At 58.4% G+C, this 13032-nt stretch overlaps 1 protein-coding gene across 7 annotated transcripts in view; it reads right to left on the reverse strand.

Moving 5' to 3' along the window:
* LOC122917293 (DAB2 interacting protein) overlaps window positions 1–13032 on the reverse strand; it is a 124092-nt gene that overhangs the window by 26781 nt on the left and 84279 nt on the right. For 6 of the 7 annotated variants that reach the window (XM_044264988.1, XM_044264987.1, XM_044264986.1 and 3 more), the window contains one exon: window positions 337–490. In XM_044264988.1, the coding sequence (XP_044120923.1) occupies window positions 337–490 (154 nt within the window). Of the gene's footprint in view, window positions 1–336; window positions 491–12753; window positions 12814–13032 lie in introns of those variants that run through there. The other variant, XM_044264991.1, reaches the window with a different exon arrangement.

Genomic DNA, 13032 nt, shown 5'->3' on the forward strand with positions numbered 1-13032 from the left:
GCAATGGTCTCTCCTACCCCACAATGCATTTGAGGGATTTCTGAGAAGTGAGCAGGCTCTGGGGCTTAAGCAATTCTATACAGGCTTTCTCTCCCTCACCCACTAGGACCTTGTGCCCTGCACACGGAGGACAGTGCTGACCCATTTTCAAGGAGCCCACGGAGCAGAAACAAGCACCCCATCTCCCACCTCCATCTGGTTTCTTAGGAGCCAAAAGCTATGAGCAGACTTCCAGCCTTGCCCCAAAGCAATCCAGACCAGAGAGTGTCTGGATGCAAACTGGCCTGACCAGGAGAAAACATCCGTGCCCCACCCCACCCATGCAGGGGGACCTACCTCGAAGCAGTAATCCTGGCCCAGGATGCTGCTGTGCACCGGCTTGATGACCACCTCCTCCTCCATGCTGAGGTCCAGCGCTTCCACCGCGTTGCTGGGGCTGAGCAGGGACTCGTGGGAGCGAGACTCCTTCAGCCTGGGCATCAGATGGGACCTGGGGGGGCGGGGGTGGGTTGTGTCAGGCCCAGCCTGCCACGCCCCTCCCTTCCCCCTTTCTCCAGGAAGCCTGCCCAGACCTCCCAGCTAGAGTCAATCACTCCTCCCAAGAAGGGGGCATTACAGTCCTGGAGTTACAGGGACCCGCCAGGCCCTCTTCCCCACTGGGGGACTCTGGGGAAGAGGCTCAGCCTCTCAGGGAGCAAACGGCTGAGGATGAGGCCGCCACGCAGGAGCTGAACATCAGCACCGGGTCTGGGGCAGGGTCCTGGCCTTGGAGACCCACAGCACCCAGGCAATATTCCCCACCTCCTTTCCTTGGCCCTGGTCTTCCTCCAAGACCTAAGGAGTCAGCCATTTGTCCAGAACGTCACTGTCAACAGAGCCCTTTCACACAGAGCATCGCAGTCCGCGCAGCAGCTCAGGGAGGAGAGCAACAGGACTTCCGTCTCCCCCCGGCTACATACAAGGACACGAGGCTCAAACTGGGAAGGATGCAGCAGTCTCTGCTCGGTCCCTGAGGTACTGACACTCGAACAGGGCCCATGTCCTGGAGCTTGGGCCCAAGGTCAGGGTCAGTAGTCCCCACGTGGACACAAAGAGCAGAGGTAGTGGGCCACCTGGTGCCCAAATGGAGCCCAGACCAGGACGGGCTCTGAGAGACCTGTGCACACTGCTTACTTGCTGTGTGGCCCTGAGGAAGTCACTTCCCCTCTCTGAGCCTCGGTTTCCTCAGCACATCACCTGGAAAGCACCCCAGATGGCACGTGTACCAGAGCTTAGTAGAGTCCTCAGAGAGGTGAATGTCCCTTCCAGAGCCAATGGCACAGAGCAGTGCCCCACCGAAGCCCCCTCCCACAGCTGGGACTCCTAGCATGGAAGCTGGGCAGGCCTTGCTCCTACTGTTGTCCATAGCCCACACCCCTGCAACCGGCACAGAACCCACCCTGGGCTTAGCCCACCTAGACTTCCTTCCCCCAACAACTTCTGCCTTTCAGCTCCTGGCCTCTGATGGCCCAAGGCCCAAGCTATCATTCTCTCCCTGTCTCAGCAAAGACCCCACCTCAGGCAGGAAGATCTGGCAGGGGCACCAGACACTTCCCACAGGTCACAATGCTGTAGCCCTTATCTCTACGCCCACTGGAGTTAAGGGGGAACAGAGGCCCACAATGTAGGGGCTCAGGAATCCAGAGATGAGCCTACAGGCCCTGCCCAGAGGCCTCACGGGCTTCAAGAAGCCACTCTCCACCCTTTAGACTCTTCATGTCCATGGCAACAGCCTTCTCTAACATGGAGTCCTGTGCTAGGCACTCCATGGGAGTCAGAGCCAGAAGTGGGACCCCAGCCCTAGGGAGCCCCAGAGCTTGACCCAAGAGACCCAGTGAGCCTCCCTGCAACTGCTCCCCACCATGCCCAGCATGAAGCTGGCACAGGGTAAGGCTCAGATCACTCAAGCTGAACAGATGCCTTCACGTAGGACTCCTGGGAGCTTGAGGAGAATGCGCAGACCAGAGGGAAGCTGTGGGGCAGGCTGAGGTCAGGTTAGAGCCAGGCCAAACCCCCAAACTCACACGAAGAGCCTAGCGAGACTCCAGGCCAGTGGCAAACACAGCTACCCTGGCTCCGCTCCTCTGGCATTCTGTCCCCGGGAGGCGGCTTTCCCAAACATGCACAGTGGCCCACCACACCACCTGCCCTTAACCAGTTCCCCAGGTCCTGCTCCAGTGGCCCATGCCCAGCCCCCATCACAGCACTGGCCTGGGCTGGGGGTAGATTTGTAGTCCCCTCAGCTGCAATAGGCCACCCTGGGCTGTCCACCACATGGGGCAGACTCCAGGCCCCCCTCCCAGGATGGGGCTTCACAGCTCAGTGCAAGAGAAGCCCCGCCCCAGAGGCTGGAAAAGTCACCCCGCCCAGGAAGGGCTGGGACTCACAGCCCCTACATTTGCTGTCTGGGACTGGAAACCCAGCCGGCAGGCCAGGATCAGGCTGCTTTCTGACCCAGCCTGGAAACTCCTGCCAGGTAAAGATGTTGGGAGGGCAGAGTATGGACCTAGGAAGTGCAAAGGGAGTCACGGTTCAACAGACTGGTCCTGCCCAGGGAAAGCTAGGGGGCTCTGGTTTTATAGCCCAGGAGCCTCGCAGTCCAGGTCAGACCCCAAAGCAGCCAGGCCTGGAACCTATGGCTGCAGAACCCTCCTCTTCCTTCCTCACCATTCTGCTCCACAAACACGCCCCAGCTGGCCCAGGCCTCCCTGGGAAGGCTCCTGGCTGAACAGAGGCCGTAGGCAAACTCACAGCTAGGGCATCCTGGCTGCAGCTGGGCAGCCGTGACCCTCCCAACCTCCCGGGGGCTTCTCCAGGCTGGGGGACTGGAACAGAGGCCACACCCGGGCCAGCCAAGATACTCCAAGATGTGCCAGTCTGTTTCTGCACAGGAAAGGGCCAGGCTCGAAGTGCTGCCCCATCGGGTAGGGACAGGACCAGCGGGCTAGGGCTCCTGATTCGCAGGCAGACACATATCCTTCCCACTCAGCCTGAGTCCACCTGTTCCCCTCCTCCCCAAAAGGCTCCTGGTGGGAGAGAAAAGGGGCACAAGAGGCCCAGAGGGAGCTGTTCTGCTGTGACCCCGCCAGGGTGAAAGGTCCTGACAGAGGCTGAGTATGTCCCTCGTGGTGGCTGATAAAATGACTAGGGCTTGGGAAGGAAAAATTGTCACTTGGTCACTTCCTGAAACCAGAAGTATCACCAAATGGCTTAGGAACCACCTCGTCCAGGAAGCCAGCCCTGTCCCAGGCCTGCAGGACCTCCTAATACTCTACACCAGTCCGTGCCATCAATGAGTCAAAAGTAGGCCTTCACCTAGCCCTGCCTTTGCCTCGAAACAGCATCTTAGGGTGGGTGGTGTTTCGCTCACCTGTAGCTCACCTATAAGCTGGCCAAAAAGCCCAATGAGGCAGGGAGAAGGGTGGAGGGCACCGCAGACTGCCCAGGCTCCCAGCGGGCAGCAAGAGGCTCAGTCTCCCGACCTAAGACCAGCTGCCAGCTACTGCCTTGCTCCCACTCCATTGCCGGGAGGTACTCCACCCAGAAGCACCCGCCTCCATCAGGCGCAGGACACCCAGCTGCTCACTTCCACATCCCTTTCACCAGCAACATTCATCTACCCATTTTACAGAAAGGTAAGGGACTCAGGGAGCAGCAGTGACCTGATCTGCCCAAGGCCCCTGCTGCAATGGGGGCCTGGTTGGTCTGGGAGCCCTGCCCACTGCTGCCTTGTGTGGTGCGGGGGTCTGGAGCCTGATGCCATGTGTACAGGTCTCTGTGACCCCTAACCCCACATCAGGTCCCTCCCTGCCACTCCATGGCTAGCGTAAGAGAGAAGGTGGCCCAAGAGTCCCACTGCGTGGCCTCCTCCAGCGCCCAGATTTGTCCCATGATGGCTTACCCCAGTGACCTCCTGTGGTCCCTGGAGACAGAGCCACCGCACTAAGGGGAGCAAAAGCCTTCACACTGCTGCAGCCCCGGTCCGAGCTCATTCTCACAACAACCCTGCCGGGGATGCCATGGGACTGCGCTGGGCTCAGATCTCAGTCCAGACTGCGGGCTCCGTGCGCCTGGCCCTCCTCACCAGAGCAGAGCTGGCACTCTGGGCTGTGCCCATAGGAAATGTCACATATATCCCTTTGCTGAAACTTCACATGGCCAATAAGCAAATACTGAGCTCACCCCCACTTCACCAGGGAGAGACAAGCCTGCTCCGAGGGGGCAGGCCCAGGGGCTGGTCTTCCTCCTAGTGTCACCTCCATACCTCAACCCCCTGGGGGCCACTTCCTTATCTGAAAAAGAAGGGCCTTGCTTCAAACAAAACCCAACAGAAAGGAGCAGACACTGAAGTGCTATACAGAGGACTGTCAGAGAGAGGCAATTCTCAGGCCCTGGAGCAGAAGAGGGGTTCCCGGCCAGGAATGCATGGAATTCAGTACCAGCCCCGCTTGCTGGGGTCCCTCTGCCTGCTCTCCCTCACCCTGGGCTGCTCTTCCCCAGGACTCACAGCTCCCTCAGGCAGGCCTCCAGGCATATGTCGTCCCCTCGTCCTATCCAAACTTCAACACTCAACATCAGCACACCCTCCATGAAGCCTTCCCGGACTCCCTGGAGACAGCAACCGTGTAACGGCCCCAACCCCTGAGAGTCAGCAGGCTATGCTGGGAAGGTCTGTCACAGACCCTCTTCCTGCCTGGCTGGGGGCTCCTGGTGGGTAGGGCTGGATCTGTCTCAGAAAGAAGATTCAGGGCCCCTGGGGTTCCAGGACCAAAGCCACAGTATCCTAGCAGCCAAGGTCAGCTAAGCTCTGGGAAGGGGGAGGAGCTCAGCTGGGATGGGGGCAATCCTCCTTGAGCTGACTGGGTTACTTCAACCCCAGTGACTGGGAAAAGGGACAAAGACAACCCAAGCGTTGATCACAGCGGTTGCCTGCTCAAGGTCAGGTCCCAGGAGCAGCGCCCCAGGGCTCCGACAGAATTTGAGAGATGCCCCTGTTCTGGCATTGTCCAGTTATGGGGAGCTCCCTCCACCTCTCCCAAGGCCAGATGGCTCATCGTACCCTCCGTGGCCACACCCCCCATGACCACACCCACCCGACTGCCCCACCCTCTGAGACATCTCTCAGTCCTAGACACAATGGATTCTCTAGACCCTCATCAGACCACAAGGACCAAAAGCCCCGTGTCCCCTCCCCAGCTGAGGCCATCTGCTCAGGCCTTTACATCCATGGCATGGAATCCTCATACTTCCTGGGAAGGGGAGGGTACCACGGTTCCCAGGTCACAGATGGGAGTGCCACGGGCCACAGGGGAGGGAGACCTGCTCTGGACTCCTCCGCTCCAGCAGTCTTGGCCAGGGCCTGGGGGGCAGTGCGGACCAGCCTTCTCCAAATGACCACAGCAGCACCAGCCTACCAGATGGGCCCTCCACCCAACGTGGCGTGACCCCCATCCCTCTGCCGTCCCCTCACTTCCCGAAGAGAAACACGTCACTGTGCTTCAACCTGGCACTGAAGCCCTCCCCGAAACGCCTTCTCTATATCCCCTCACACTGCACCCCGACAAGTGACCCAGACTCTCCTCCCGACTCGTCCCCCTTTGGGGCCCTTTGCCCATGCTATTTCCTGAAGCCCTACCACCTCTCCCCGTACCTCTCCGCCTAACGAATTCTCTCGTTCTCAGCTGTGGAAGCCCAGCCCAAATGCTGCTGCCACCAGCCTGCTGCCTGGCGTCCCCGGGCAGACAAGAGCTCACGCCCAGGCCATGCGGTTGAGACCCACACCCCGTACGGCTCTCCCACTTGTCTCCTCGGGGCAACCCACCAGGGCAGAGGTGCTGCACCCCAGAAGGGCGGGGTAACTCACCCGAGATCGCATGGGTGGCGAGCAGCCAAGTGAGATCTGAACCCGTTCAGCAGAGTCTAAGGCTAGCTCCATCTGTGCCTCCTTCAACCTTCCATCGCCCCACAGGCAGCTGAGCCACCGAGGGCCATGGCCAGCTGACTTGCTCACCATGACCCACTCATTCCACGTCCAGAGGCAAGAGCCAGGGGGGCTGGTGAGCGTGGGACAGCCCCTGCCCAGGAAACGGGCCCAGCACAGGCACGGGCACGGGCGGAGCCACCGCTGGAGATACAGCCAAGCCCCAACAGCAGCTCATTGTGAGGGCCAGGGAGCAGGAACAAGAGGACATTGTCCCAGCTCTAGGGCCACAGTCTTATCTGATAGCCTTCCAGCCAACCCACGAGCTGTTTTTCAACTCCAGCTTTTTTTTTCTTCAAAGGTTACTAACATAGAAGTTTAGCAAATACCCCATTATTTCAAGAAGGGAGGAGACCCAAAAACAAAACTTGCGATAATTAAGAAGCCCTTTCTGACATGGGAGGATGTTCCCAGTGGACAGGGTGAATTGAGAGGTTGTACAGCCTAGAAAATGAGAGATTCAAAATTGCCTTCAAAGTCTTAAAGGGGCAGAGGGAGCTGCCCTGCATGCCCCCAGAGGGCAGAGCTGGGACCAGGAGAGGCCAGTCACTACTCAGGCACAGGCTGGTTTGGTTTTAAAGGAGTGAGCACCCTATCTGTGGGAGTGTGCAAGCAGGAGCTGGTAGCCCCTTGAGGCACACGGCAGAGGAGACGCCTGCCCTACTGGAGGATGGCTGGGTAACAGGCCATGCAGGTAGGCAGGCAGTGGAGTAAGTAAGGCCCGGGAGCAAAGGCACACATGCCCTCCCGCCTCACAGCTGGGAACAGGGAGGAGGATAGGAAGGCCTAGTGTCAAAGGTGCCCAGCCACAGCGGCAAAGCTAGTCTCCATTCCTTAAAAACCACTCAACCACAATCACTTGAAAGTCATTCAACTCTCCAGGCCTCAGTTTCTGCACCCATAAATAGGGAGAATGGCCTACCTCCCCGACAGGGCTGTTGGAAGGATCAAGTAAGATGTGCAGCTGAGTGCCAGATACCACGGTGAGTGCAGGGGTGCAGCTGCGAGCAAGGCCGACACAGGACCTGCCGACTTGTCTGAAGGCTGTTTCCAAGGTGGGTGATGCTCCTGACATTTGGGGTGCTGAGATAAGGACTTCTCAGGCCATTTTCTGTTCCTTTCCTCTGACCACTCTAGTCTTTTCACGTTCTCCAAGCCTCAATTTTCCCCATCTATAAAATGGGGACAAACTACATCTACCCAAATGCTCTGGGATACCTCAAAAACAAACAAACAAACAAACAAAAAAAAGGCCCTTAATTTCCTGAATGAAAGGAACGGGTGGTCAGTAGACCCTTCGAGGGGCCACTTTAGCCCCTCTGCTTGTGAGTCCCAAGCACAGCATCCCCTGACCCAAGCTCCCACTCATGCTTGTGTGGTCCGCTGCCGCTGCCCACGACCACAGCCAGGCCTGGAAGGGGTAGAAATCCTGGACGAGGCTGGTCTCCACGGAGGAGGTGCCCGCCTGAGGGCTGGCGGCACCTGTGGACTCCGGAGTCAGGTCAGAACAGGCCAAACTCACTCCTGCCTGTCACAGCCACGTGGTCCAGACAGCTGTGCTGGAAAACTCTGCCCTCCAAAACTGGAGCGCAGTCGGGGTGTGGGCGCCAACGTCCTGGGAATCGAGCGGCAGGACACAAACAGGGCAGCACCCCACCCAGAACACCCAGCAGAGCCATCTCTCCCCCACCCAGCCTTGCCCTGCTGGCCTGGGAACCCGATGCGGAGAAGGCCAGTGCTTACTCCTAGCCCAGCTGCGGTCCCAGGAGAGGGGAGAAGAATGCAGCGGCCTAGCGGCTCCCAGGGCCCAGGGGAGACAGAGCCTGTCCTTAAAAGGCAAGGAGGCTGGCTGCCCTGCCTGGGAAGTCTTCCTGGGATGACAGCGCCTGGAAGCATGGTCCCTCTCAGCCTGAGGTTCTCTCATCCAAGGCCAGGGGACAGGCCCTAGCAGTCACTGGAACCAGGGTGACCCCATCTCTATCCACATGCTGAGCCCTGGGCTGGGCAGTGCTGGTCTCCAGCCTTCACCGGACCCCTGGGAGTCCGTGCTTCCCTTCCACGCCGCAGGGCCAAGCTAGCAAAGGTCTACAACAACAGGATGACGGGATGGCTTATCGTGTGCTATGGCTATAGCGCAGCCCGAGGCCTGGCTCCTAGGAAATGCCCCATAGGTGCTGATTTAATGATCAACACTGTGGCTGCCTGGACTTAACAGCCACTTACTAAGCACCAACTGTGGGACAGGGATGCCTATCAAGGTGCACACATCACAGCTCAGCCTTCTCCCAACAGCCCCGCACAAAAGGCAGCATCGCCCTAGCAGAAACGGGGAACGTGAACTCAAACAGGTCCGCAGAGCCCTACCTCATGGGGCAACTTTCCCCCTATACACCCCGGTTAATCTGAAGGATGTGACGAAGGAAGCTTTAAGACAGCAGAGGAAACAGGCTGGGAGAACGGAGTGCCTCGGCCCGGTCCCCCAGGGCAGAATGGGAGCTGAGAGCCAAGGGGCTTCATCCCCCTCAAGGGGCCAGTGCTGGTCCTCAGCTCACACTGGGCCAGGCCTGGAGGCTCTCACTGAAAGGGAGATGAGAAACCTGGCCAGGAGGGCTCCTGTCCTGCACAACCCTACCCCCCACCCCATCTCTCGGACCCCTGGACTTGCTGCATAGCAGCCCCGAACCAGCTCCCTCCTCTCTCTGGGGTGCAGCGCCTCACCCGCTGGGCCGCTTCCAAGGGCGCCACAGAAGCCCCACCAAGTCCACAGCCCAAGAGCGCAAGGGACCAGACACGAAAGAGCACACGGCTTCCCCCCGCTGCCCCCACCTCCGGCGCCTTCCCAGGGCACCTCACTGCTGCCTGGCGCGGAGCTGGAGCCCAGACCGGGGACGTGAGGGGTGATCCCCATCCCCACCCTCTCCAGTGCCATTCCGCAGCCTAATGGAGTTTTCAAAAAACATTCGGCAACACATTTACCTCCCACCTCTTGTGTCTTTTCGGGGGGTGGGAGGGCAAGGGGCACACAGAGTGAGAAGAAACAAAAAACTTTCCATCTAATCCCCCAAGTCATCCTGCAGCCTGAATAATTTCAGGTTTTTAATCAATAGCTGTCAGACTTGTCAAATTACTTTGGGGACCGCAAAGCAGTTTTTAAACATTCATAAACCTCAGTAGAACAGCGAAGTGCCCTGAATTTTAAAAGAAGAGAATCTGAGGAACACTCATTGAATGGGATGAGATCTGGACAAATCGAAAGTGAGTTGAGGGCCGAGTGCCCCTCCTGCTTCGGAGTGGGGACAGCTTTTCGGCCCCCTCGCTGTTCCAGAGGAGAAACAGCCAAGGGCCTGGCCAGGGCACTCAGGAAGATTAAAGAGGGTGACGCCCCTAAACCTTAAGCCCCCCACTCCCAGTCCCAGGAGCACTGCCCCTAGCCTCGTGTGCGGCAACCCTGACACTACAGGTCTCCCAGGACCCACAGCAACCCATGGCACCCACGCTGGGTCCCTGCCGGACATCCTTCCCACCTTCTCCACTTGGACAACTCTCGAGAATGGTTCAAGGCCCTCACCGAGCTGCTCCCACCCTGCAGGCTGTCTGTACCCTCTCCTTCTCACATACATGAACGCACCCATCCTTCCCCTTGGTCCCACGGATCGCACCACTGAGTGTGGGACCGGTTTCTGACTGGTTCCCCAGCAACTCCGCCACCCCCCGGGGCAGCAACCATAAATACCGCCAACAGCCGCCTCAGGCCCTGGGGACACATGACCCAAGTGGGGTGAAAGATGATGAAATAAAAAAACAAATGAACTGAAAACCAAGGACTTCCGTCCCCCAAGAAAGCCACTTTTCCTCTGGCTTATCTAATTCCTCCCAGCTCTTCACCTCTGGGAAGTCCTCCTAGGTTCAGGCTGCCGCTCCAAGAAATGTGAGGATGGGGACAGAGGCAGGACCTTCTCCCCTCCTAACACCCGAGGGCCATGCCATGTTCCCTCCTGTTCTGTGCAGGCTGTTCACGTTAGGGTGACAAAGCTATGTGTGGACTGTGTTCCCCATCCCTGGTCACCAAGCTTCCTGCCTCAACCAAGGACCAGCCCCTTGTCAACACAGCCCCAGCTCCCGGCACTGTGCTGGCTGATGACTGGTCAATGTGGAGAAGACTCCTTCCTTAAAAACAAACACACGTGAGAATAAAGCTCTGGGACTTTGGTCACATTAATTACTCCATGTGTCTCCGTTCGTCATCTGTAAAATGGGAGTGACACTACCTCTGACACGCAGTGAGCCCTCTGATCAGCCCTGGTTCTGCCTTTGCCTGGACACTCTGCCCCTTCCCTACCCAACAGCACTGCTCTGGAGGTTCCTGGCTTCTCCCTGGGCACACAGTTATTTCCAAGACGCCTCTCACTCTGCCCAGCATGCAGGGCCCGCCCGGCCCTCCCTGTATGGGGGCTCTTGAAGAGCCTCTCTGCCATCTGAGCCCAGAGAACCTTGGCCATTCCACATACCACCCCCAACAGCAAGATTGAGAGTACTGTCATTTTAAGTAGGCACCTCAAGCCCCCATTTGAAGAGAGATGGACAGACACATCTGGGAACAAACACAGACACCCTAGGTTCCAGTCCCGGTGCTCATCTCCAGCCCTGCTGTCTTTTTAATTCCAGCCACAATTTGGGACAGAGCAGCTCTGTGGTCTCAGGGAGACAAGAGTCAAAGATGGGAACAGGCACTGGGCCAAGAGAGCAGAGTTCTCGAGTTGGCCTCTCCTGCACCTCGGCCTCTTTACCTGACGAATGGGCTGCCCTTCCCTCCTGCCAGAGCCTGCTCGAGGCTCCTCATGCTCACGAACCTCATTATGCCCCCCATTCCCGGTTCGAGTTAATCCAGCACCCCAGCAGAGAGCTACCAGGTGCCTCTAATACGCCGACACAGCCTGGAGGCCTTGGGACCCAGGCTTCCTAGTCGTCCCTAAGCGTGATATCTGGGAGTCTCAGTGGGACATCAGAGCTCTGCTTCCCAGACTGTAACTAGCAGGAGACAGCCTGGTCATTCAACAGCAGCAAACTAGCAGGAGAGGGTGGCCGCCACGGAGCCGCAGGTTCCCAGGCCACCAACAAAGGCAGGAATCTAGACGTCAAAGGAAAGTGGGGTGTAGCTGCTGAGTTCCTCCTGCTCCTAGTGACCATAAGCCACAGCCCTCTGTGGCTCTACAGTGCCTGCCTCACCCGTAACATCTCATACCTGGGAAGTGTAATGGGTCCACTAAATGTGGGCTTCTGATGCTCATAAAACCCTGCCCCCTGACTACAGTTAAGGAAACAGAGGCTTGAGACCTCAAGGGGCTTCCCAAGCCCAGACAGTACGCCAGACTCCCAAGAGCTCACCAACTCTCCCCACAGCCCCCCACACTGGCTGCCTCTAGGATAAACTAGCCCAATCTGTCATTCGCCACCTGGCCCATGGGATTCCAACCAATAATGCCATATACTTTTAAATATAGCATCCAAGATGGGTCCCAACCCAGCAGCTATGTCTGCTTTATCCATGAACCGTGGCTCAAAGACCCCCTACCTCCATCACACGTGCCCCAGCAAAACCGAGAACCCCCTCCAGGGCTTGACCCATGCACTCCACCCCCTCAGACACTGGGACGTGGAGGCGAGGAGAGGTCTAGCAGCTTGTCCAAGGTCACCATTCCCAGGTCCGGGGCAGAGCTGGAGGCCTAGCATTTGGGCTCCAGTTCCAAACTGTCTTCACTGCTTGTCAAAGCCTCGGGCTTTCACCGAAACTACAGAAATCACGTGAGCCCATGCACCAGCTTTCAGAGAACTTACAGAAACTCTGGGTCGCCAGACCTGTACCCTGAGCTCTGCCTTTGTCACCTCCGAGGTGACCCTGTCTGGAAAATGGTGAGAAGGACACCCTGCTAGTAGGTGTCGGATCCACCACCAGCCCCCCGCAAACGGCAGTGAGGCTGACCGGGACCAAGGCTGGAACGTGCCTGGCGCAGCGCTTGGCGCTTCACGGCACTGGCTCATTTATTCCTCACAAGCCCTCCACTAACAAGCCGGATCCCTGCCTTCCCTGGAGACAGAGGTACTTCCCCAGGAAAGGCTGCCACATCACAGTTAGGACCCGGCTCCTAACCGGTTTCAGATGTGTACGCGGAGGCAGAACACACTCCAGGCCCGGAGCAGCCTTCCTGATGGTCCACCGCCCGCAGGCCCAGGGATCAGGGAACAGATCCAGGAAGGGAGGGGGAATATAAAAGAGCCTTGCTGGGGGGACGGGGAGCTGGGGTGGAGATGACACGGCCCCAAACCCCAGCCCAGCCCCACCCAGTCCACCCAGAGCAAAGGCCAAGATCCCCAACTCAGAAAACTTTTCGGCCATTCCTAGCCTTTCCCGGTTCTCAAAGGGGTAGGCCATCAAGGCTTGGCTGTAAAAACTAAAACCAGCAGCAACACTTCTCAGTTTTTCTCTTTTTGGCGGGGCTAATCTAACTGTTTCCACATTCTGGGCAGGAGGGAGATGTCTGCAGAGACACCATCTCTGGAGCACTCCGGAGTCCCTCCCAAGACTGAGTACCCGTGACAACCCCCCACTACCAGCCCGCTCCCACCTCTCTCACTGGGGCTCCCTGGGCCCAGGAGGCTGGTCAGGGGCCCTGGGGCTGGCAGCCACCCACATTCCAGCCTCTGCTCAGGCAGATCAGAACAATCAGGCCACTTACCATCCCTCAGCACGGCCACCAGGGTCCCCAAGCCACCAGGATCACCAGGCCGGGGGAAAGCGAGGGGCCAGGCCAGCCACCGGTCAGCCCGCTGTCCCCCAGTGGGCCCAGCCAGTCCGCAGCCCTCCGGTCTGGTCCTAGACATACCACTCCAGCCCTGTCCGCTGGGACTAATCACTGCTAGTTAAACAAAGGCTAAGTTCCAACTCTCTGTAATGTGCTTTTAAAGGGCCAGTGTCCCACTCGGGGCTGCCAGCGCCTTAAAGGCACAGATCCCTT

Source organism: Neovison vison, chromosome 9, assembly GCF_020171115.1.
Source record: "Neovison vison isolate M4711 chromosome 9, ASM_NN_V1, whole genome shotgun sequence".
In the NCBI taxonomy this organism is placed as follows: Eukaryota; Metazoa; Chordata; class Mammalia; order Carnivora; family Mustelidae; genus Neogale; species Neogale vison.